At 41.1% G+C, this 26408-nt stretch overlaps 1 protein-coding gene across 3 annotated transcripts in view; it reads left to right on the forward strand.

The window, feature by feature from the left end:
- Positions 1-576: 576 nt before the first annotated feature.
- RNF130 (ring finger protein 130) overlaps positions 577-26408 on the forward strand; it is a 118450-nt gene continuing 92618 nt past the window's right edge. For 2 of the 3 annotated variants that reach the window (XM_047777865.1, XM_047777867.1), the window contains exon 1: positions 577-1251. In XM_047777865.1, the coding sequence (XP_047633821.1) occupies positions 804-1251 (448 nt within the window). In that variant the 5' untranslated portion in view covers positions 577-803. The remainder of the gene's footprint in view (positions 1252-26408) is intronic. The other variant, XM_047777864.1, reaches the window with a different exon arrangement.

Here is a 26408-nt window from a genome sequence, read left to right on the forward strand (position 1 = left end):
GCACCTCACATCTTGTAAGGACAAGGGAGTAAGGGGCATGAGCTTCTCAAGCAGGGGCAGGCCAGGGCACGTTAAGTGGGAGGAGAAGATTAAGAAGACCACCACTAGGGAAGAGCCCCACCACAGGGGCTCTAAGTGACCCAGGGCTGTTTGGAAAGGGAATTCCAGGGTTCCAGATGCCTGAGCAAGTACCTCAGATGTTCTTAAAGATCCAGGTCTAGAGAGACCCCCATACTCTTATTTGCACAGAACTCCCCCCCCAACCCGCCCTGGGCCCAATGATGATAAATAAGACTTTGAGTTGACTGGTTGAAATGTGGAATCCCATATTTAATTTAGAAATTAATTTTCAGGTTTTAGCTTTTTTTCTTCTGTGTTCTTGTCTCATACTTTTCCATAGGCCCTTGGAAAAGGCCCCTGGTTCCAAACTCTGTGCGCATCTCGCCCGACGCATGAACATGGCTGGTCGTGGGGCTACTAGGTGCCGGGCCTGTCAGGGCCCTCGTGCGGGCGGGCGGGAGCGGACACGGCCTTGCACGCATGCGCAAGGGGGCGGGCCTGCGCCCAAGGCCTGCGCCGTGCCACTCGGCTGACAGGGGGCGGGACGGCGGCGAGTGCGCGCCTGAGGCGGCAGCCGGGCGAACAGGACTTTGTGCTACGAAGACCCTTTTTCGGGCGCGTCTTCCACTCCCGTCGCTTCCCCGAGTGGCGCCCCAACTCAGCGGGACCGGCCCTGTGGAATGGAGGGACCCCGGAGGAGACGACTGCGCGCGGCCTGACCCGCCGTCCTCGCTGAGGAGCCCATGGGCGCGTTCCCGCGGGCGGGTGGCGGACGTGAGGGCAGCGAGCAGCGGGGCCGCGGCACCGAGGAGAGCCGTGCTCGTGCCCGGCCCTGCGCCGGCCGCGCGCGCGCGCTCCCGCCGCAGCGCCGGCCGCGCCCGCCCCGCCTCTCGGCGCCGGCCCGGGAGCCCGGTCCGCGAGCAGTGGCGGCGGCGGGAGGGACGATGAGCGGTGCGGCGCGGGCGGGCCCGGCCCGGCTCGCCGCGCTCGCGCTGCTGACCTGCAGCCTATGGCCGGCGCAGGCGGATAACGCGAGCCAGGAATACTACACGGCGCTCATCAATGTGACCGTGCAGGAGCCCGGCCGCGGCTCCCCGCTCACGTTCCGCATCGACCGCGGGCGCTACGGGCTCGACTCGCCTAAGGCCGAGGTCCGTGGTCAGGTGCTGGCACCGCTGCCCATCCACGGAGGTGAGTGCCTGGCAGGGGAGAGAGAAGCCGTGGCGCAGCGGCGGGCGATGGTCCCCCGCCCCCGGGAGCCGCAGCCTGGGAGCGGGGGCGGCGGGCGCTGTGCCCCTACCCCCGGCCTCGATCGTCGCGCCGCTCGGCGCGGCTGCCCCCCGGTCGAGGTTCCAGTCGTGTGCACTCCGGCCTGCTCAGTGCTGGGATTAGGCTCCCAGGCGCGTTTTTGGGATCTTCTTTTCTTTTTAGAAAGACTTAGAACGTTCCTTTTGGTTTTAGGTGGCTTGTTTACAGGAAGGCATTGAACTGCGAGTTTGCAGGGACAGCTCAGACAAAGGCGGCGGTGGAAGAGCGCAAAACTAGTTCATGATGGATGAGGTCTTAACCTGTATTTCAGAATCCGTAGGTTCGTTCCCGAAATCAAACACCGCATTGAATCTCGAAGGACCAGGCCCTTTTCTAACGTAAAAACGTGCTGTTTTTCTTAAGTGGCAAGTGGAAGGAGGGGTGGAGGAGGAAAATAGGCATCTTCCCTGTTGCTTTTGGCTCTTATTCTGCCCCAGGAGCTTTACTGTAATTTGACGCCTGAAAAAAATCTCACGTTGTGAAGAATCCGATACCAACTGGAACCTGTAGCCAAGTCTTCAGGTCACGGGAGTCTACCAAAGGGGAAAAATAGGTAAAATTTTCAAGAGCTGTCTTTGAAGCCATTTGCTTTACACTCATGTCTACCTATAAACACAGGCTTTGTTTAATTATTTGGTATAGTAGATGTAGCTGTATAAATTTCTGGTCATGTTTTAAAGGAGACGTTCCTCACACTGTAGAGCATGATTTTGTTTTTTAGCCCACTGTGAACTTTGTGGAAAATGTCTGCTGTCTTCTCCACCCTACTCTCACCCTGAGAATGCTGAGGGGGATTTTTTTTTTTTTTTTTAAGCTGCTATTGAAGTTAAGATGATCTAAACTAGACACCCTAAATAAGGTAATGGTGTTTGTTTTTATACTCTAAACTGTTAAAACATCATGCCCCCTCTGAGATTTGTATTTGAATGCTCAAGTGCTAAGCTGTTTTCTCTGAGGCAGTCTAGCTGAGGAAGAAGAAAAGGATCAGGTGAGGCTTTCCCTTAGCCTGTTCCCAGTTTATATTCGCATTTTAAAAGTTCATTTTTATAACAATAATCAGGGGCTTAGGGTGCATTTCTTATCTTCACTTTGTTAAATACTGCAGTTAGGGTCCCAGCTTGCTCACAGAAACAACTTTGGCCTTTGGTTCATTCAGTAAATATTTGCTTGCCTCTGCTGTGCCAGTCACTGTGGTTGGGACACATAGCATTGCCAAATTATGGCACTGACAATGGTAGTCTATTTTCTGGTGCGGAGATCTGTGAGGATCACGTGGAAGGGAAGGAAGAGGAAGAGAGAGAGGCGAGCTGTTCTGGAGCAAGAGCTGGCCTGGTGCAGTATTTTGAAATCTGTGGTTTGTTTTTGGGGCTTAGTTCCCCCAGGCACCCCAAATTTATGACCCTCATTTTAGGTACTTGCCTTCAAAGTGTTCCATGTTCTGAAACCACTTGTTGCTCTCCTGACACTCCAAACCAAAGCTCCATCCTTAAGAAAACTTGTTTTCGATGTTTGGGCAGAAGGGTATTGGGAACTAAAGTGCGCTGACGTGTGGATAAAAGTTAGTCCTATTCCCCTGTCAGTGGGGAGGTGGCATTAAAGGATTAAAGGTTCTGAGTCTTGAAGAAAAGTAATTCAGCTTTTTAGCCTGTTTCATCTACAAAATGGAATGATGAAATCTTTACTCCGTAAGGTTGTCAAAAGGCTTAAATGGTTCCTGCATTCTTAAAAGAGGAGACTTGTTAACCTAAGTGAATCTCTGAATTGGTGGGATTTTAGCCACTGCATCAGTGTGAACACTTTGGGGCAGTGTGTGGAGACTGAGTCTCCCCTGAGTGTCTCCTCTTCCTCTGCTCAGTTCTCTAGGGGCTCATTTTGTATCTGCACAACATGAGGTTGCTTCAGGTTTTCTCATGTGCTGGTGGTGGGATCCTGCAGGTGGTTTGAATCTAGCTTTATACTAAAGGGTCCAGCAAATACTATTTGAAAATCTCCTGCGTACCAGCCTCCATCCAAGGCACTGGGGAAGAGGGAGCGGTCACAGCAGTGAACAAAACAGATAAAAATCTCTCCTCTTCCTGAAGCTCACAGTCTGGGCTGTGGGGAGTTTATAAGTTAATTTACCTGTAAATTTTCTGAACCTGTGGATTAACATGAAATACAAGATGTTTTTGTCCTTTTGCAGAAGGAACTTAGGAATGTTTTTTTAAAAACAAGAGTGGTAGTAGAAATCTGTTAAAATTTTTCATGTTTAAGAAAATGGCTTGTGTCAATTATACCTCAGTTTAAAAAAAGAAAATAGCTTAAACTTTGAATAATATTTGGGTATTTCACATCATATTCTTTATTGAGTTTCAAATTTCATATTTTTAGAAAAATAATGAGTTCTTTCTGACCCTTACACTGATAATTTTAAATTGAAGAGAATTCTTGACATACGTATTGAGGACTTACTGATGGCAACACTACACAAAGTGATGTTCAAATTACAAAAAAAATAAAAAAAATAAAAATAGAATTCCTGGCAAAAAAACAGCTGTGGTTAATAGATGGGAAATTAATGAAAATTCATTTTGAGGACCAGTGTTTGGTAGAAGACAGTAAAAACCATTCTTGTTATTTTGCACTGTTAACTATCAATTACTGAGCAAGATTTATTTGTCCTATATCTTTAAAGGGCAAGTTGGCAATTTTTTCCTTAGATGGTACTTTAAAAGTACATTTTGGAAAGTGTTAGACTTTATAAAATATTTCATAAACAAGTGTTGTACTTTGAAAACATATTCTTTGTCAGTAAATAGAAAGCATTTGTAAATGGAGATTTGTTTGGTGGAACAAATTTCATATTTTAACTGATAATTCATTTTTAGAAATGGACTTTTGAAGGAACATGTGTTTATGCACAGATTGTGGTTGCCCACGGTCACTTTCTTATTAATAACTTACTCAAAGGGCGAGCTTAGATCTAGAACCAAAGGTAGACCAGCCTTTACTGTGAAGCAGACATTGTAAATGTGCTTTATGTGTGTGCACACTAACTTTTTGTTTGAGCCTAGAGTGGGGGTTGGGAGAGGAGAAAGCCCTTGTTGATGATGTCATTTTATATGCAGATGTGCTGGTGAGAAGAATTTGGTAACAGCCACTTTTTGCTTTGCATAGAAATGTTCAGGATTGGATGTTACAGCCTCGGGGAACAGATTTACCAAATGATAAATTTTTGGGGGGCCATCTTGCTGATTATAAGGGATACAATAACATTAAAAAAAAAACTATCTTAGGTTTTTATGTTTTATGTGATTCTCTTGGATGAACCCATTAAACTTGAACTTGGTTTTTACAGTTCTGATAAGGAGTGAAGGAGATTGATGGTGGAGACAAGATCTTGGATGAAAGGGGCCATATAATGTTAGATTTCATAATGGCAAAGGCAGGGGCTCCTGGATATAGTTAGAGTTTTCAAAATATTCAGAGAAAAAGTAGGTATGATGCTGGAAACGCAGACTCTGAAAGGAAAGAGAATTCAGAAGGAGCTGGAGGCTCAAAAGAACCAAATTTTGGCATAAATTAGATAACCAAGCAAGAAGAAAATGAGGTGTGTGTATATATATATATGTATATATATATGTACATAAAATATATGTATATAAAATAAATTATATTTGTATTGAATCGTAACAACTTAGAGTTTAACAATTTAGAAAATATTTTCACATACTGTATTTTTCTCTTGTTTTTGAATGATCTATTAGCATATTTGAATTTTTTTAAAAAACATTTGACCTCCTCCCCAAATATCCATCCTGCTGCTCTCCCATTTCTCTCTCTATGGCAAAGTGTCATCTATACTTGCTGCCTTCAGTTTTTCCTTCTGCTATTCTTTATATTGTGAAGGTCTTTTATTGTACCAGAATTTTGATAAAGACATGACATTTAACTGAATATTGGACTACAGGATCCCTGGGATTTCAGTGTATGGAATGGTGAGCTGAAACTAAGAAAAAAGTTAATAGGAATAAATATGTAGTCTTGAAATTGGGTTAAAAAAAAAAAGCTACAGCGAAGAGAGTTGAGGGGAGATAAAGCTTAGAGCTGCTTGTCACAGAACAAAGCCTCTGAGCTGTCACTGACCGGTCAGTCTAATCTTGCATGCACTTGGGCATCTGGATCCTGGTCAGCACTGATCCCGCTTCATTATAGGCCACACATGCCTTTGGTTTAGTTCTGAATATGAGTTTTAAGAGATTGGAGTTCCCATTGTGGCTCAGTGGTTAACGAACTCGACTAGTATCCATGAGGACAAGGGTTCGATCCCTGGCCTTGCTCTGTGGGGATGGGGATCCAGCATTGCCATGAGCTGTGGTGTAGGTCGCAGATTCCGCTCAAATCTGGTGTTGCTGTGGCCGTGGTGTAGGCCAGCAGCCACAGCTCCGATTCAGCGCCTAACCTGGGAACCTCCATATGCTGCAGGTATGCCCCCCCCCCCCAAAAAAAGATGAATGGACTACAGAGCATTGTTTTGATCATTATAAAAGGGAATTCCATCATTTGAAGGAATGTTAGATTAGATAGCTTCTAAGATCCCTCATCTTGAACAAGATGTGACTGTAAAGTAGTAAGACAGATCTCGTTAAACAAACTCACCAGAATATACCCATTAAGAAAATTGTTCTTTTCACACCAGTCGCATGAGCGTGTGTGTGTATACATACGTATTGTGAAATAATGAAAAGTTTAAACACATTCAGAATTTGTTTTGTGAGATTATCTTGAACAGTTTTAAAAAATGGTGCAACATATCAAATCTTTGTCTTTTCTGGACAGATTTGAATTTTGACAATTGCAAGTTATTTTTGAAAAGGCAGTTATTTTTTGTGTGTGCTTGTGAATTCTCTTTTTAGGTAATCCTCAAAGAAGTCTGGTAGTATTTGGGGCCGTGTCCACATAAGTGGGCTGGATGGATAGTCCCCAGAGCTGGTTCTTTTTTTTTTTTTTTGTCTTTTTGCTATTTCTTTGGGATGCTCCCGCGGCATATGGAGGTTCCCGGGCTAGGGGTTGAATCGGAGCTGTAGCCATTGGCCTACGCCAGAGCCACAGCAACGCGGGATCCGAGCCACGTCTGCAACCTACACCACAGCTTACAGCAACGCCGGATCCTTAACCCACTGAGCAAGGGCAGGGACCGAACCCGCAACCTCATGGTTCCCAGTCGGATTCGTTAACCACTGCGCCACGACGGGAACTCCCAGAGCTGGTTCTTTTAAGTGTAGCAGCCTGGACTTATTTATAAAACGAAATTAATTTTTTCAGGATCATCAACATTTGTTTTGTTTTATCATCTTTGGAGTATTTTATGCACTAGACATTGATTATTTTCTATAAATTGTAGTAAGTATATCTTTCTTTACTGTTGGAAGAAATTTTGAATAAAGGGAACCATTCAAATGTCAAATGAAATAAATTAAAAAGTCCTTAATAAGCACCTACTTTGTGCTTGAATTGTGCAAGTTCTGTGGTGTGTGCAAGAGACCTGGTATGTAATTCCTGCCTGAGAGAATTTAGTCTTCTTGCTGAGGAGATCAGCCTTGTCTGGATGGCACAGATAGGACATGCCATTGTAGAAGATGGTGCAAGCTGTCTGCAAACTCTGTGTGGGGGTCAGCCACCTGTTACTGTAAACAGAGTTTATTGGAACATAGCCCTGCCCATTCATTCGCATGTCGGTGGCTGCTTTCAAGCTATACTGGCAGAGTTGAGCAGTTATTACAGAAGCCTGTATGACTGCCAAGCTTAAACTACTTATTCTGTGAGACCCTTTAAGAAAACTTTTGACAATCCCTGTTCTAAAGGTTTAATTTTGTCTTAGTTTTTCCTGTTATAACCACGTTGTAGATTTATGGATGAGAATATGATTCCCAAACTGTGAGCTCCTGGAAATTAGTGATAGCGTCTTCTTTGTTTCAGCCAAACACCTAGGACTGTGCCTGGTACTAGCAAGCCACTGTATTATGTGATTATATTTAATCTTGTGGTACTTGGTCTGGTAGTGAAACTCATGGCAGGTGCTAGAAGCTGTATGATGGGATAGAGGATGGTGGAGTGTTGATGGACAAAATATACTATAGACCCTCTTTTATGCTAGATCGTAAACGGTACCAAGACCAGTGAAAAATTTTTTGGACCTGTAGTGTAGAGAAGTTTCATTGAAAATGCGGAAGTTGAAGTCAAAGTTAATGAGTTCTGCTTTCAGCTATAGTGGAATAATAGACACCAGGTTTACCTTGCCACCTCAAGTGACTGGAAAATCTGACAAAGTTATGAAGCAGCAGTTTTAGAAATAGGTCAAAAAACAGCACAGGACAGTAATCCCCGAGAGAAAGGAAATAAACAGTAGAGCTCCGTGATTGCCTCAGCTTACCACCTGGATGGTTTCCATGCTACAACACCAGGAGCAGGAATCCAGAAAGGATCAGTGGTCTCCTTGAGTTGATGAGATAGAGTTCAGAGCTCAGAGAAGCCAAGCTCAAGGCAGCTTGAATGGGCTTGAATGTGTGAGGAGGTCAAGTACAGAAGAGGAGGGAGCTGCATAGAGAGCAAGCTCTGGAGAGCTGCAAGGGGTCCCTTACAAGCCTTTGGTTGAGTACTGATGTGCATGTTTTTTTGTTTTTGTGTTTATTGCTTTTTAGGGCCGCTCCCTTAACCCACTGAGTGAGACCTGGGGTCGAACCCGCAACCTCGTGGTTCCTAGTCAGATTCATTTCTGGTGTGTCACAACAGGAACTCCTGATCTTCACGTTTTATAAAGAACTGTCAGAAATTAGCAGATGGAAGAATTCTTGGAGTTTGCAGAAAGCTGGGAATAGTTCATATTCTCCCTAATCTGAGTGGAATGACCTAATACACAAAGCATAGAATGATGCCAAATTAGCTTTGGGGAAAAGCCTGTTCTGGACCACCTACCAAAGCTTTGAAGCAAACCTTAAAAGGACTAGATTGATTCCAAGTAACTGGTCCTAAACTAACCTCGACAATATTTAAAGAAATACAACAAGGAGTTCCTGTTGTGGCTCAGTGATTAACGAATCCGACTAGGAACCATGAGGTTGCAGGTTTGATCCCTGGCCTTGCTCAGTGGGTTAAGGATCCGGCGTTGCTGTGAGCTCTGGTGTAGGTTGCAGACCAGCTACGATCCCGTGTTGCTCTGGCTCTGGCCTAGGCCGGCAGCTACAGCTCCAATTCAACCCCTAGCCTGGGAACCTCCATATGCTGTGGGAGTGGCTCAAGAAATGGCAAAAAAAAAGACAAAGAAATAGAACAAAATCCAGCTCCCCAAATCATGAAATCTAAGACCAGCATCTAACCAAAAATTAGTAGGCAAGCTAAGAAACAGGAAAATATGACCCATAACCAGACAGAAAACAATCAGTAGAAACAGGTACAGAAATGGGGCAAATGATGGAATTGCAGATAAGGATGTTAAAATAGTCATAAATATACTCAATTTGTTCAAGGAGGTGAGAGAAAACATAACTTGATTAGGAGAGAAATGGATCTAAAAAAGGCCCACATCAAACTTCTACCTGTAAGCTCAAACCTGAAAATGTGTTGGATTTATATTGATAGAGAAAAAAAGATGAAAGACTATCCTGAGAAGATGCTAGTTCCTGCTTTGGTATTCTTTGTTTATGCCAAGCAGTGATGTAGTTAGCATACATTGAGTACATACTGTGTACCATGAATGGTGCCAAGTATTGTACTTGGATTATCATTTAATCCTCCTAACATCTCTGGGTAGTACTGTATCCTCATTCTGTGGATGGAAATTCAAAGCATTCTAGTCTCTCACTCTTAGTGCTTGTTTTCTTTATAGCACTTAACAAGGTTTGAAATTATATATCTCTTGTTTCTGAAGGCAGAGATCCTGTCTCTGTGTCCACTTGTGTATATTCAGTGCTTAGTGTGGAACCTGGAACTGTTGGACGAATTAAATGAGTGAGGTAATCCATCAGCTGTGTGCCGGAGGGGATTCGGTAGGGCTGGGACTTGATGTAGGTCTGTCTGACTGTAGAATTCATATTTTAACCACTTCTTTGTACTGTTTCCTAAGTGGGTTTAATAAATTATGATATAGCTACTCGCCAAAATGTTACACAGCCATTAAAGGGGACCCTTGTGGAAGCAAGGTATATCCTACAAAAGTAAATGTATAGTGATTGAGTTGTGACTGTTGTAAATATGCTAATAGGACAGGGTCTCAGAGTAATATGCAATAATAAAAATGGTTAGGTTACATTAATTGGATCATGGGTGACATTCCTTGTTTTCTTTTATTTTTGAAATTTAAAATTTTTAATACAAAACCTTCATAGAAGGAAAGTCGTATTCATTAAAGGCAGCAAGTAATTGTCTAGAGGTTGATATCGTTAAGTTCATTCCCTAGCTTCAAGAAGAATGGAATGAATTCTAAGCAGTGCTTAGAATGAGTAGAAAACTGGAAGATACTAGGAATATATTGAAAAGGCATGTTTTTCCCCAGTAAGAAAAGAGGAACTCCAAGGCCAAGTATTCTTGTCTTAATGTGATACAAGCTAAACTGTAGCATAGTTTTGAGCAGTTAGTGGATCCTAGAAAGGGAAAGAGAACCTTGCCCAGGACTTAGCTTTTCTATAATTTTTTATTTTTTTTATTTTGTGGCCACACTCATGGCATATGGAAGTTCCTGGGCCAGGGACTGAATCTGAGCACAGCTGCTATCTATGCTGCCTCAAAGCCAGATCCTTTAACCCTCCATGCTGGGACAGAGACTGAACCTGTACTTCCCAAGCAGCCTGAACTGCTGCAGTTGAATTCTTAACCCACTGTGCCACAGTGGAAACTCCTTTCTATAATATTTTTTATAATAATGATATTAATGCTTTTATTGGTTTTGTGGGTTCTCACTTCTAAAAATCAATCTGTAATTTAAGCATGAAGACTTAATTATGGGTAACTCCCATTTTTCAAAAGTTTGTTTTATGCCACTTTGTTATTACGAAAGAGCTATATTAGTACCAATTTTTGATAACCGAAAGAAATCTGAAGAGGATTTTTGCTTTTATGAAAAAAAGCAAGAGGCGAAATTAGCATTCAGCATTTGTTTTATAGTCAGACAAGCCAGTATAGAAGCAGCCGCCCCCAGAGCAGCAAGAGTGACCCTGCCAAGCTCTTTGCCCAGGAATGACACTCAGTGCCTACCTCCACACTGAGCTGCCATAGCTGTGAATGGTGTGTGACCATCTATGCGCTCTCTCGATTTATTTTGTGCATCCATTAGCAAGATGTGTCCTAAGGTAATCCTCCCTTTTTGCCATTATGTCTTGTGAAAGGTTTCACAGGCACTCCGTGATTTTCTATAGCAGGGAAACCTGTGTGGTTGCAGAACAGAAAGGAAATGTTACCAGCCTTCAGAATACACAATTCTAAATGGATGATAAAGCTGGAGAAATGGAAGAGAGAAAAGAGATGTTAGGGATAGGTGAGAGCGAGTGTCTTCATCTCATCTCACAGGTGTATATAATTATAATTATATAATTATAATGCTACAGTTATATACACCAGCATATAATTGTAGCAACTAGAAAGGTTTAACCACTGTCGAAAATAATGAAATAATAAAAATCAGAGAGGGATGATGGGAAGCATGAGTGAGCACAGTCCTAATTCCCAACATCATAAATGAATAGATAATGTCTCAAGTTGAAACACCAGGACATAATGGCTGTAAGAGTTTTTAGAACTAGTGGAAGGTGACCACCAGAAGAACTTAAAAAACAAATAGTTAAAAGTGGTTTCCTCTGGGGACTGGGGACCATGGGGTGAATGGGGTAGGTGTGGATGGATGGGTTTCTCTTTTTTTTTAATCTGTATATACAGTGAGATTCCTACTCTTTCCCCTGTGCGCACTGCAACACACTGCAAATGAATTCTTTCCTCCCCTTCTTTTTCCTTTGAAGAAGCTCCCTATTTTCCCAACATCCGAGCTCTTTTCCAACTCCAGTGACATGCCATGGAGTGTAGGAGTCTGCAGAAAGTAAGCACTGTCTCATGAGATCTCCTTAGTAAGCACTGAGATAGACTGAAATCAGGAAATGCTGCCATTGAATTAACTTTTTATTTCATAAACAGATTTGAGTTCACTGACCCTAAAATAACTAATTATAGCAGCTAATACGTTACCTGGCTCATAGTGTTTCCCTTCTCTCTGGCGGTTACCTCCCTTCCTCATCTGTTGTGGTAAGCCTTCTCTCAGCATTAATTGAATTAAGCATGGTGTGATCCTGTCCCTAGGCCCCCATTGGATAGAGTGGATTCTTTTAGCCCCCTCCTGGCTTCTCACTTCTCTCCTTCTTTGTTGTAGATTTCATGATTCTTCATGATAATCACCCCTGTTTTCCTCTATCCTGTATCACACTCACTAGGCAAAATCTCAGTCCTGGATAATACATACCATTCATCTTTGTGCTTTTATTGCCAAGCAGCTGAATGTTGTTGGAGAAAAATCTTAGAACCCAGCTGACTGAGGTTTGAGATCATAAAACTAAACGAAAATAAATGGATATTGAACAATATCCAGTAACCTAAAAAAGTTTTCGTATAAAGAAATGAGAACAATCTGTGACAGTAATTTTTTTCTCTCTTTACATGTCTCCTCTTACCAATTCCTGTATTTTTACTTTCAGCCTAGTCTTTTCCTCTGAGCTCTGGATTCATGTATCTAACAGCCAGTTTGCTATCTTTAACTTAAATATCTCAAGAAGATCTCCAGATTAATAGGCCTCAAATGGAGCTTTTGATTTATACATATTTTGCCTTTGTTCCCCAGTTTTTCTCATCATCTCAGTAAATGACATCACTGTCTACTCTTGTTACTTAAACAAATTTAGGAGTCATCCTTGATCTATCCTCCACAATTTACAATCAGAATGGATCATCTCTGTGTGACATTTTCACTCCTGCCATCTTAGTACAGGCAACTGCCATCTCTTCCCATTTCTTGGTCTTTCTCCTTTTTAACTTCCATCAATCTTTTCTCCCCAGTGGGCACAATCTTGAAGCTTCATGCAGTCTTGTCTCTCCTTGCTTAAAGGACTTCAGTGGCTTCCTATTGTCCTTAGAATGGAAATCTGCACTCCTTTCTTTTTTTTTTTTGTCTTTTTTTGCTATTTCTTGGGCCACTCCCCCGGCATATGGAGGTTCCCAGGCTAGGGGTCGAATCAGAGCTGTAGCCACCAGCCTACGCCAGAGCGACAGCAACTCAGGATCCGAGCCGCGTCTGCAACCTACACCAGAGCTCGCTGCAACACCGGATCATTAACCCACTGAGCAAGGGCAGGGACTGAACCCGCAACCTCATGGTTCCTAGTCGGATTCCTTAACCACTGCGCCACAACGGGAACTCCCTGCACTCCTTTCTGTAGTAGATGAGGCATTTGCTACTTGGTCAGGCTCCAGCCTTTCCCTCCCTCAGGCCACCCTATCTAACCCTATAGCTATTCCAATATTCTTTCATTCCTAGGGCCTCTAAGTTTTCTTTACATTGTATATCTTCTAGCTGGCATCCCACCCACCTCTGTCCCCTACTCTTCCACACAGTGTTTGCTGTTTTAATAGAGCATTATGGTCCTTTGGCTCTGTATCATAGACCATTAAAAGGGCAAATGGAGACACGGGGGAGGAATTACAGAATCTCGGAACTTAGTGGTCATCAGTGATCATGAAGTCTAGCCATCAGCATGAGGTCTAAACATTCCTGTACAGTGGTTGTACAGCTCAAGCTTGAGCAAGTGAGTGACCGAAACCTACACATTCATCTCTGGAAATAGAATGTTAGAATGTCTTTCTTTCATCTGGAGAAAAATTGGTACAGATATTTGTAGACAGTAGGTAATTTCCTTGTCTGACCCAAGTCCTCTACCCCTTAGGCTTCATGTTCCTGTTTCTTTTGACCTTTCTTAATAGTAAGGCATTGTAAACCACAGAACGCAGTATTTCATTTAAAGGGTGCAGTGAGTTGAATAGTGTCCCACAAAAATTCATGTCTACCTAGAACCTCAGAATGTGACTTTATTTGGAAATAGGATCTTTGAGATCAAGATAAGATCATGCTAGTTGAAGATGGGCTCTAACCCCAGTGACTGGTGTCCTTAAAAGGAGAAGAGAGGATACAGAGAGACATACAGAGGGAAAGGCCATAAGAAGATAGAGCTAGGAGTTCCTGTCGTGGCACAGTGGTTAACATATCTGACTAGGAACCATGAGGTTGCCAGTTCGATCCCTGGCCTTGCTCAGTGGGTTAAGGATCTGACGTCACTGTGAGCTGTAGTGAGGGTCACAGATACGGCTCAGATCCTGTGTTGCTGTGGCTCTGGCGTAGGCTGGTGGCTACAGCTCCAATTAGACCCCTAGCCTGGGAACCTCCATATGCTGCAGGAGCAGCTCAAGAAAAGGCAAAAAGACCAAAAAAAAAAAAAGAAGAAGAAGAAGATAGAGCTAGACAGATTGGAGTTATGCTGCCATAGCCAGGGGCACCAAGGATTGCTGGCAGCCACCAGAAGCTAGGAGGGAGCCTGAGGCCTGGGACTGTTTCTCCAGAAGGAGCCAGCCCTGTTAGCATCTTGATTGTGATCAAAGAAGATGTAAATAAATGGAAATATATTCCATGTTCCTGGATTGGAAAAATCAATATTGTAAAAATGGCCATACTACCCAAAGCAATCTACAGATTCAATGCAATCCCTATCAAATTACCCATGACATGTTTCACAGAACTAGAACAAACAATCCAAACATTTATATGGAACCACAAAAGACCCAGAATTGCCAAAGCAATCCTGAGAAACAAAAACCAAGCAGGAGGCATAACTCTCCCAGACTTCAAGAAATACTACAAAGCCACAGTCATCAAGACAGTGTGGTACTGGTATCAAAACAGACAGACAGACCAATGGAACAGAATAGAGAACCTGGAAATAAACCCTGACACCTATGGTCAATTAATCTTTGACAAGGGAGGCAAGAACATAAAATGGGAAAAAGAAAGTCTATTCAGCAAGCATTGCTGGGAAACCTGGACAGCTGCATGCAAAGCAGTGAAACTAGAACACACCCTCACACCATGCACAAAAATAAACTCCAAATGGCTGAAAGACTTAAATATACGACAGGACACCATCAAACTCCTAGAAGAAAACATAGGCAAAACACTCTCTGACATCAACATCATGAATATTTTCTCAGGTCAGTCTCCCAAAGCAACAGAAATTAGAGCAAAAATAAACCCATGGGACCTAATCAAACTGAAAAGCTTTAGCACAGCAAAGGAAACCAAAAAGAAAACAAAAAGACAACTTACAGAGTGGGAGAAAGTAGTTTCAAATGATGCAACCGACAAGGGCTTAATCTCTAGAATATATAAACAACTTATACAACCCAACAGCAAAAAAGCCATTCAATCAATGGAAAAATGGGCAAAAGACCTGAGTAGACATTTCTCCAAAGAAGATATACAGATGGCCAGCGAACACATGAAAAAATGCTCAACATTGCTGGTTATAAGAGAAATGCAAGTCAAAACTACCATGAGATATCACCTCACACCAGTCAGAATGGCCATCATTCATAAATCCACAAATAACAAGTGCTGGAGGGGCTGTGGAGAAAAGGGAACCCTCCTGCACTGTTGGTGGGAATGTCAACTGGTACAGCCACTATGGAGAACAGTTTGGAGGTACCTTAGAAATCTATACATAGAACTTCCATATGACCCCGCAATCCCACTCTTGGGCATCAATCCGGACAAAACTCTACTTAAAAGAGACACATGCACCCGCATGTTCATTGCAGCCCTATTCACAATAGCCAGGACATGGAAACAACCCAAATGTCCATCGACAGAAGATTGGATTCGGAAGAGGTGGTATATATACACAATGGAATACTACTCAGCCATAAAAAAGAATGACATAATGTCATTTGCAGCAACATGGGTGGAACTAGAGAATCTCATCCTGAGTGAAATGAGCCAGAAAGACAAAGACAAATACCATATGATATCGCTTATAACTGGAATCTAATATCCAGCACAAATGAACATCTCTTCAGAAAAGAAAATCATGGACTTGGAGAAGAGACTTGTGGCTGCCTGATGGGAGGGGGAGGGAGTGGGAGGGATCGGGAGCTTGGGCTTACCAGACACAACTTAGAATAGATTTACAAGGAGATCCTGCTGAATAGCATTGAGAACTTTGTCTAGATACTCATGTTGCAACAGAACAAAGGGTGGGGGAAAAAATGTAATTGTAATGTATACATGTAAGGATAACCTGATCCCCTTGCTGTACAGTGGGAAAATAAAAAAATTTTAAAAAAAGTACTTATCCAAGAAAAAAAAAAATCTTGATTTTGAATTCTGGCCTCCTGAACTGTGAAACAGTAAATTTATGTTGTTTTAAGCCACCAGGTTTGTGGTCAATTGTTATCGCAGCCATAAGAAACAAATAAAAAGAGAAAAACAAAACTGATAACACAGTTTGTTTCACCAATTCAGGAGAGAGTAGAACTGCTTTTTTTCCCATCATTCCGAACACCTACCTGGAATCATATAGGTTATTTTGGTAGCACTAATCACTGACTCATACTGAGATTACTGCTAATTAAACCTTCTAAGTCTTAAATGTAAGACATGACGCCATAAAACTCCTAGAAGAGAACATAAGCAAACATTCTCTAGTGTAAATCGTACCAGTGTCAGTCCCCTAAAGCAATAGAACTAAAAGCAAAAATAGAACAAATGGGACCTAATCGAACTTAAAAGCTTTTGCATAGCAGAGGAAACCATAAACAAAGCAAAATGACAACCCCTAGAATGGGAGAAAATAGTTGCAAGTGATGCTGCCAAGGGATTAATTTCCAAAATATACAAACAGCTCATACAACTCAATAACAGTAACAACACAAAAATACAACCCAATCAAAAAATGGGCTGAAGACCTAAATAGACCTTTCTCCAGAGAAGACATATGAATAGCCAGTAGGCACATGAAAAAATGCTCAGCATCACTAAATATTAGAGAAATGCAAACCAAAGCTTCAGTGAGATATCACCTCATTCCAGCCAGAGTAGCCATCATTAAAAAGTCTACAAATAGGGCTTCCCCCTGTGTGGGTTAAGAATCTGACTGCAGTGGTTTGGGTCACTGTAGAGCCTTGGGTATGATCCCTGGCCCGGCCCAGTGGGTTAAAAGATCTGATGTTGCCACAGCTGCAGTGTAGGTTGCATCTGAAGTTCAGATTCCATCCCTAGTGTGGCTGTGGCCATAAAAGAAAAAAAGTCTAGAAATAAATGCTGGAGAGGGCAAGAATGTAAGTGTTGCTGGAAATGTAAGTTGGTGCAGACACTATGGAAAACAGTATGGTGGTTCCTTAAAAAACTAAAAATAGAGTTGCTACATTATCCTGCGATCCCACTCCTGGGCATATATCTGAACAAAATTCTAATTCGAAAGGATACATGCATCCCTGTGTTCATAACAGCACTGTTCACAGTAGCCAAGACTTGGAAACAATTTAAACTAAACATCCATTGACAGATGAATGGTAAAAAAAAGATGTGGTACATATATGCAATGGAATACTACTCAGCCATTTAAAAAATGAAATCGGGAGTTCCCGTCGTGGCGCAGTGGTTAACGAATCCGACTAGGAACCATGAGGTTGCGGGTTCGGTCCCTGCCCTTGCTCAGTGGGTTAACGATCCGGCGTTGCCGTGAGCTGTGGTGTAGGTTGCAGACGCGGCTCGGATCCCCGCATTGCTGTGGCTCTGGCGTAGGCCGGTGGCTACAGCTCCGATTCAACCCCTAGCCTGGGAACCTCCATATGCCGCGGGAGCGGCCCAAGAAATAGCAACAACAACAACAACAACAACAAAAGACAAAGACAAAAATAATAATAATAATAATAATAATAAAATAAAATAAAATAAAAATAAAAAATGAAATCATGTCATTTGCACCAACATGGGTGGACCTAGAGATTCTCATACTAAATGAGGTGAGTCAGAAACAGAAATAAAAATACCATATGCTATCACATATATGTGGAGTCTAGAATATGGCACAAATTAACCTATCTACAAAACAGAAACAGACTCAAGGACATAGAGAGCAGACTTGTGATTGCCAAGAGGTGGGAAGGTAGGGGAGGGAGAGATTGGGAGTTTGTTTAGGATTAGCAGATGCAAACTATTACGTATAGAATGGATAAGCAGTGACATCCTAGTGTATAGCACAGGGAATTGCATTCAGTATCTTGTGCTAAACCATAATGGAAAAGAGTATGAAAAAGTATGTTGGGGGTCTATCTATTACTTCACTGTACACCAGAAACTAACACAACATTGTCAGTCAATTATATACTTTAATGCATTTTTTAAAAACCTAAGTCATTTCATAGGTTGCCTTAAGCTGAATTATTTTGTCTTTATTGGTTTCAGCCTGTTCATTCAGCCTTTTAAGATAATTTTTGAATCTTGATGTGCCGTCTAGTCTTTACTCTTGCTAGCAGGTTTGTGTTGCCCATGAATGTGATGAACATATTTTCTGTATCTTCATCTAAGTCATTGGTTCTTAACCTTCTAGGGTTATGGACTCTTGTTAAGACTTTAACGAAAGCTGTGGACCTTTCTGCTGAAAAATACATATTTATGTAGATCTAAGCAAAGTTTTCAATGAGGTTTAAGAAATTCAGCTGCCTCTTGAAGTCTCAAGGTGTCCATGGACCCAAAGTTAAGAATCCTTGCTCTAGGTTATTGATAAAAGTAGTGAAGAGTATGAATGATCAGACCCTGGTATGTAGTACGTTGCTATACACCTTCCAAGATGGTTGACATTATTCCATTGATCAGTACTTTTGAGGGAAGGGGGTGAGCATTTCACAGTTTTCTAATTTACTTTATTGCCTTTGCATTTAGCAGATGTTTCTTGGTATTATGATATTATAAATGACATATCAAGTTCTTTGATGGAAAAAAACCCCAAATATATTGTATTTACTGTTCACTTGTTGTTCCTGATTTGCTATGTCAGGAACTGTGGCAAGGAAGAAGAAACCAGTCTTTATGGCTTAGCTGTAGTCTGTTTCCTGTTGCCACCATAATCAGTTACCTCAAGCTAGGTGGCTAAAAACAAGAGAAATTTGCATTCCTTGTGGAGGGTCTGAGGGAGGATCCACTATTATCCCTTTTCCAGCTTGTAGGGGCTGCTTGCATTCCTTGGTTTGTGGCCCCTTCCTCCATCTTCAGTATTAGCAGTGAGGTAGGTATGTTCAGAGCTTTCTATGACTCTGGTCTTCTGCCTCTCTCTTCCACATTTAAGACCCTGTGATTACACTGGGCCCATCTGCATAGTCCAGGGTAATCTCTTTAAAGTCATCTGATTAGCAGCCTTAATTTCCTTCTGTCCTGTAACCTAACCTATTCAGAGGTCTCAGGGGTTAAGATGGAAGCATCTTGGAAGGAGGGCATTATTCTGCCTCCCACACTTAGTGAACCTGTGCAAGCACCCCATGATTACAGCTTTCTCTTCTGTCTACAAATTATTCCTTTAATAATCATTTCTGAAGTTTTGCTAAGGATTAATAGTGCCCTTACCAGCCCATAATTTACATAGTTTATCATTTTGTAAATATTGGAGTGCTGTTTACATGGGTTAGTTTTCCAGTATCTCCTCTGCGATTCCTCAAAGGTCTCATCAGTGATGCAGTTTCTCATTTGCATGTTGTCACCAGACTGTAATTCATCTGGACCCGAAATCCTAAACTCATGTGAAACAGCTGCTTCAAATACTCAGCAAATAATTATTAAATACTTTCTGTATGGCAGGCAGGACAAGAAGTTCCTACATGCTCTGTGGTGGGGGAATCAAGGTGAGTCAGCACCTGTGTATTGTCTAGTGGTGAAAACAGACATTAAACAGATAATAACTCAAGTAATTATTTAGCAGTAATTCTTGGGGAAAGAGAGAGCATAAAGGAGAGAACTAACTCAGTCTCAAATGGTCAGGAAGGATTCTCAGAGGAAATGATGTATAAGCTGAGACTAAAGCGTGAACAGATATTAAATTTAAGAGGGGCACAGAAAGGAAGACTGAGTGAACATATATAAAGACCAAAACATAAAAAAAAAAACCCTTTGGTGTGCTTGAGGAACTGAAGGGCATTTAGAAGTAAGGGGGAGAGTGGTATAGAGCAGAGATGAAAAGGTGGGTCAGTACTTTGGGGACTGTTAGGATTTTGGACTTTATCCCAAGAGGAATTAGGAAACTATCGAAGAGTAGGTTGGTTGGTTAATTTTTTTTTTTTTTTGTTCTTTTTGCTATTTCTTGGGCCGCTCCCGCGGCATATGGAGCTTCCCAGGCTAGGGGTCCAATTGGAGCCGTAGCCACCGGCCTACACCAGAGCCACAGCAATTCAGGATCCAAGCCGCATCTGCAACCTACACCACAGCTCACGGCAACGCCGGATCGTTAACCCACTGAGCAAGGGCAGGGACCGAACTCGCAACCTCATGGTTCCCAGTCGGATTCCTCAACCACTGCACCACGATGGGAACTCCTGGTTAATTTTTAATTATAGCAAAATACATATAACAAAGTTTTCTCAACCATTTTTTAGGTTAAAGTGCAGCAGTATTGAGTAGATTCACATGGTTCTACAAGCAATCTCTGGAATTCTTTTTGTCTTGAAAAACTGAAACCCCACACCCATTAAACAATTTTCATTGTTTCTCCCCCCTTTTCCCTAGCAGACACCCTTCTACTTTTCTTTCTTTATGAATTTGACTACTCTAGAAATTTCATGTAAGTGAGGTCATAGAGCATTTGTATGCTATAGTATGCACAGACAAATACACAATCATAAGTCTATAGTGAACACATTGACCTAACCCCAAATCTGGCCAAGAAGTAGAGCATTACCAGCTGCACAGAGCTCCCTGGAAGTCACTACTCCTCTTCCCTCCCTTCTCAAAAGTAAATGCTATCCTGACTTTGAACACCAGAGATTATACCTGTTTTTTAACTTAATTATATACATAGAATTATGGTATGTTTTCTTTTCTATCTTGTGACTAGTTTCTTTTGCTCAGGTCATACTGGTGAGATAAATTCATGTTATTGCATGTAGCAGTAGTTTTGTCAGCGATCCAGTGCATGAATATATCACATTTTATCCATTCTTCTATTGAGGGACATGTGCCTGCTTTTGTTTGGACTGTTACAAATAAAGCTGTTAATAAACATTGTATACATGTCATTTGTTACACATACATAACATTTTGTTGGGTGTATGCTTAGGAGTGGAGCTATTCTCTTTCAAACCTGGTGTGTCCAAACAGTTTATCATCTTTCCTCCAAAAATCTGTCCCTCCCCCAGTGTTTGCTTTTTCAGTCAGCACCATCTTCTACCCAGTGTGTTTTGCCAGAAACTGAGACATCTTCTTTAGACCCCCTGCCTCCCGTATTTAATGAATTACTAAATTCTGTTGATCCAGATTTTTAAATATCTCTGAAACGTGTCCATTTCTCTCCACATCCGCTGCAACCTTGTCTAATCTCTCTCCTAGACTATGGCCTCCCAACTAGCTTCCCTATGCCCACTGGTGCCTTCTTTAACCCTTTCCCTGTAATACTGGCACACAGACTTTTGTGGTTGCGTGTGTTCATTTATCCCCAATATATGCATTATACTTACAAATGTTAAATCACACTATTGGTTTTCTTTGACATAGTATCTTAAAGCCTAATACTTGGGTTCATAGTTAATAACAATTGTAATAAATCTGTATTTCTAATCTTCATGGTAATTTCTTTTTTTTTTTGTCTTTTGTCTTTTTGTCTTTTTTGTTGTTGTTGCTATTTCTTGGGCCGCTCCCGCGGCATGTGGAGGTTCCCAGGCTAGGGGTTGAATCGGAGCTGTAGCCACCAGCCTATGCCAGAGCCACAGCAACGCGGGATCCGAGCCGCGTCTGCAACCTACACCACAGCTCACGGCAACGCCGGATCGTTAACCCACTGAGCAAGGGCAGGGACCGAACCCGCAACCTCATGGTTCCCAGTCGGATTCGTTAACCATTGCGCCACGACGGGAACTCCGTGGTAATTTCTAATATGGGAAGGGGCTTTCCTCATTTTCTAATATGGGCACCAAATTTGATTAGTTGCTCTTTTTGGTTTTTGTTTCTGTTCTTTCATGATAGCTGAAAAGAGCTTGTACAGGAGTAGAAATGTCAGTTCTCCCAGTTTGGGTTTTTTGGGGGTTTTTTTTTGTTTGTTTTTGTTTTGCTTTATTTTGTAGGGATTTTTTTAAGGCATATGTCCATTTAATGAGGGACAGTTTAGTAAAATTAGGTGGAATCATCTATAAATCCATATAACTGAGTATATGCTATTTTGCAAGAAACTGAAGGGAAAAAAAAACAAAAAACGTGTAAGGGAGTCACTGCCATGCACTTCATTTGTGGGATCACTCTTCATTCAGGTTACCTCAGATACCATATGAGATACACAGCCATCTGGATTGAGGAAAGCAGCCAGTGTTAATCCCTAATTAAATGTCAGTAAACCTTAATTTCTTATTACTTGTAACAGGGATTTTTTAAAAAGTTGAAGTACCTTTAGAAAGGTCACTAGACATAAGATCAGTGCACAAAGTGAACTGTACTATATGCCAGAACAATTAGAAAATATGTATTTTTAATATTTTAAATGTCATTGGCCCTGAAAACTATAAAATATTGTCATAAGAAATTCCAGAAGACCTCAATAAATGGAAGGACTCTGTGTTCATGCGTTCAAAGATTTAATATTGTTAGATGGCAGTACTCTCCCAAACTGACCTATAGATTCCACATAACCCTAAGAAAATATTAGCTGGAGTTACATACAAATTGACAAGCAAAACTTATGAGGACCCAGAATAGTCAAAACAATTTTTGAGAAGGACAAAATTGGAAGGCTTACATTTCCTGATTTCAAAACTTAATACAAGTCAGTGTGGCTTGGCATGGACATATAGATCAATAGCATAAAACTGAGATACAGAAATAAACCTTTATATTTGTGATCAACTGATTTTTGACAAAGATGCCAATGCAGTTCAGTGGGGAAAAGAATAGTTTTTTTCAACAAAGGTGTTGGGACCACTTGATAATCAAGAAATCTGAGGAGGAGAGGGAGGAGACCAAAGAAACAAGTATTGTCCCCCAAAGTTAAGTGGTTAGCTGCCTCTGACACTGCTGAGGAGGATGGTATGCTAAGGGCTTGGAATTATTCTTTGCATTCGATGATGTAAAGTGAAGTGACTAGAAATTTGGAAGAAAGCAAACTATAACATTTTTTAAGTTTGCAAATCCCAGGGCAAAGAAAGCCAGGCAATTACAAATTACTTTAATGGGATGAGAGATTATTTGAAGAAAACAGCATGAATGCACAAGGTAAGAATGGCAGTTTTACTGAGCTGACCTGAGAGACTTATCCTCAGAATAGATTTGCTTTCTTATAAACTCTGAACCCATTTCCAGTGTGCTTTTGCCTTGCTCTGATCATTTTAGTTCTCCTTTATAGGGAAATAAAAGAAAAAAGCTTTTGAGAAATCTTTTCATCCATTGTATTGTTGCCCCTGAGCAGTGGACCTATTTCCTATTTTTCTTGCTCTGAACAAAACTTAAAAAAAAATTTTTTAGAAAGGGGATAAAAGAAGCCCCTTTGCTTGTTCCTGTCATTATTGGGAACCTTCACTTCTTTCTGGGCTTTTTAGTTTGGGGGAGAATTTTTTTTTTTTTTTGGCTGCACCTACAGTATGTAGAAGGTCCCAGGCCAGTGATCAAATCCGAGCTGGATCCTTAACCCAGTGCACCATAAGAGAACTCCAGGGAGAATTTTTTTAAGTCTGTACTGTCATCCTGCAGTTGCCTTTATTTTATATGAGTCTTCCTTAAAATTGAATTTATCTTGTACATTCTTGCTGGTTTCTTCATTTCCTTTCTCATCAAGATGATTTGTAATTACCCAGCTTTCTTTGCCCTGGGTTTTGCAAACTCTGAAATGATAGGTTGCTTTCTTCCAAGATACTGGTCACTTCATAATCTGGATCTGTGTTAGGTTCTGTGCAGCAGTTTCCCCTGGTTATTCCTGGCAATTGTCCTGTGGGAGATGAAATGAACAGTAAAGCAGATCAGGAGCTTGTGAGACATGCTTCCTGCAACTAGAATGAGATTTCTGCAGTTTTGTAGATGATTGGAACCCCTATCAGAACTCTTACCTTGTCTACCAGTTTTGTGATCTGTTAAGAACTTTCATATTTACTCCATTTGGCCAGTTGACCTTGCTCTATTGCTCCTATGAAAGTCTCATTTCTCTCAAGCCGTGTTCTTGAGTTTTTTTTCACTTAGATTTTCTTGAAGAATATACACTATCTTGAAATAGAGCAACTGTTTTTCCTTTTCCCCCTCTGAATAGTAGTTTTTTTAAGTAAGGTATTACTTTTCTATTATTTTAGGCTAATCTTGAGACCCACTGCAACAAATCTCATTGATTGTTTTGTTTAAGGTAAACTCTAAAGATTTTTCTAATTATATTTATTGGTTTATAGATTTCTCAGATTATGAAAACTTTAAACTTCCTGATCTCATTTGTTTTCTCATGTGAATAGTCTCTCACTGTGTTATTTTTTTCTCTATTTGTCTTCCATAGGGACTGATTTCATGATTTTTTTTTTCCATGTCGTCCTACCTCCTTCCCCAGCAGTTTCACTTGAGTCCTTTGATCAGTGGTGAGTCAACCTCTGGACAAATACTTCTGTTAGTGTGAGCTACAGAGTTCTTAGCCCATCTTTTTTTCCCCCCATGAGAATGAGTCATTTCTTTTAATTTGCATATCATTAATTCAAGGGATAAGAACAGTATCATACACTTAGCTAGCACTGTGGAATGTAAGGAATAATAGGGAACTGTGTAAATAGAAATTTGCATAGAACAAGGAACCAGGATGAAGAAGTGTGTTTGCTATTGAGTTGTATGAGTTCTTTATATATTTTGCGTATTAATGCCTTATCAAATATATGAATTGCAGATATTTTCTCATTCCATAGGTTGCCTTTTTGTTTTGTTGATGATATCATTTGCTGAGCAGAAGCATTTTTTGTTTGATTGTAGTCCCACTTGTGTATTTTTGCTTTCATCACCATTACTTTTGATTTCGTATCCAAAAAATCATTGCGTATGTTTTCATCTAGGAGTTTCATGATTTTGGGTCTTACATTCAGATCTTTAATCCATTTTGAGTTAGTGTTTGTGGTGTAAAATAGTGGTCCAGTTTTTCTTTTGCATGTGGCTGTCCAATTTTCCAATCACCATTTATTGAAGAGACTGTCTTTTCCTGTGGTATGTTCTTGGCTCCTTTGCAGTAAGTTAATTGAACATATATGTGTGGGTTTATTTCTGGGGGCTCTGTTCTATTTCATCTGTTTTTATGTCAAAGCCATACTCCTTTGAGTACTATAGTTTTGTGATACAGTTTGAAACTAGGAAGCATGATTCCTCTAGCTTTGTTCTTCCTTCTCAAGATTGCCTTGGCCATTCAGGGTCTTTTCTCGTTCCATACAAATTTTAGGATTGTCTGTCTATTTCTGTGAAAAATGTCATTGGAATTTGTATGTGGATTGCATTGAATCTGTGGATTGCTTTAGATTGTATGAATGTTTTAACTATTAATTCTTCCAATCCATGAGAACAGAATATCTTCCCATTAATTTGTGTTTTGTTTTTTTTTTAATTTCTTTCATCAATGTCTTATACAATTTTCATTGCACAGGTCTTTCACCTCCTTGGTTAAGTTTATTCCTGGATATTTCTTTTTTTTTTTTTTTGATGTAATTGTAAATGGAATTGTTCTCTTAATTTCTGTTTCTGATAGTTTTTTATTAGTATATAAAAACACAACAGTTTTTTGTATATTGATTTTGTATTCTGAAACTTTACTGAATTTGTGTATTTTAACAGTTTTTTGGTGGAATCTTTGGGTTTTCTATATATAAAATCGTACCATCTACAAATGGAGATAGTTTTACTTCTTCCTTTCAGGTTTATATGCCTTTTGTTTCTTTTTCTTGGCTTATTACTCTAGCTAGGACTTCCAGTACTATGTTGAATAAAAGTAGCAAGAGTGGATATCCTTGTCTTGTTCCTGATCTTAGAGGAAAAGCTTTTAGCTTTTCACTTTTTTTTTTTTGTCTTTTCTAGGGCTGCTGCCACAGCATATGGAGATTCCCAGGCCAGGGGTCTAACCAGAGCTGTAGCTCCCAGCCTACACCACAGCAATGCGGGATCCAAGCCGTGTCTGCAACCTACACCACAGCTCACGGCAACGCCGGATCGTTAACCCACTGAGCAAGGGCAGGGACCGAACCCGCAACCTCATGGTTCCCAGTCGGATTCGTTAACCACTGCGCCATGACGGGAACTCCAGCTTTTCACTATTGAGTATGATGTTAGTGTAGACTTGTCATTATGTTGAGGTACCTTCCCTCTCTACTCACTTTACTTCATAGAGAATGTTTATCATAAATGAATGCTGAATTTTATTATATGCTTTTTCTGCATCTAAGGAGATGATCACATGATTTTTATCATTTTTATTAATGTGGTGTATCACATTGATTTGTGGCTGTTGAACAATCCTTGCATTCCTGGAATATATTCCCTTCGATCACAGTGTATGATCTTTTTAATGTATTATTGACTACATCATTCTTTTTTTTTTTTTTTTTTGTCTTTTGTCCCTTCTGGGCCACACCCACAGCACATGGAGGTTCCCAGGCAAGGGCTTGAATTGGAGCTACAGCTGCCGGCCTACACCAAGCCACAGCAACATGAGATCCAAGCCACGTCTGTGACCCACACCATAGCCAGCAGCAACACCTGATCCTCAACCCACTGAGCAAGGCCAGGGATTGAACCT

Source organism: Phacochoerus africanus, chromosome 4 (genome assembly GCF_016906955.1).
Source record: "Phacochoerus africanus isolate WHEZ1 chromosome 4, ROS_Pafr_v1, whole genome shotgun sequence".
In the NCBI taxonomy this organism is placed as follows: domain Eukaryota; kingdom Metazoa; phylum Chordata; class Mammalia; order Artiodactyla; family Suidae; genus Phacochoerus; species Phacochoerus africanus.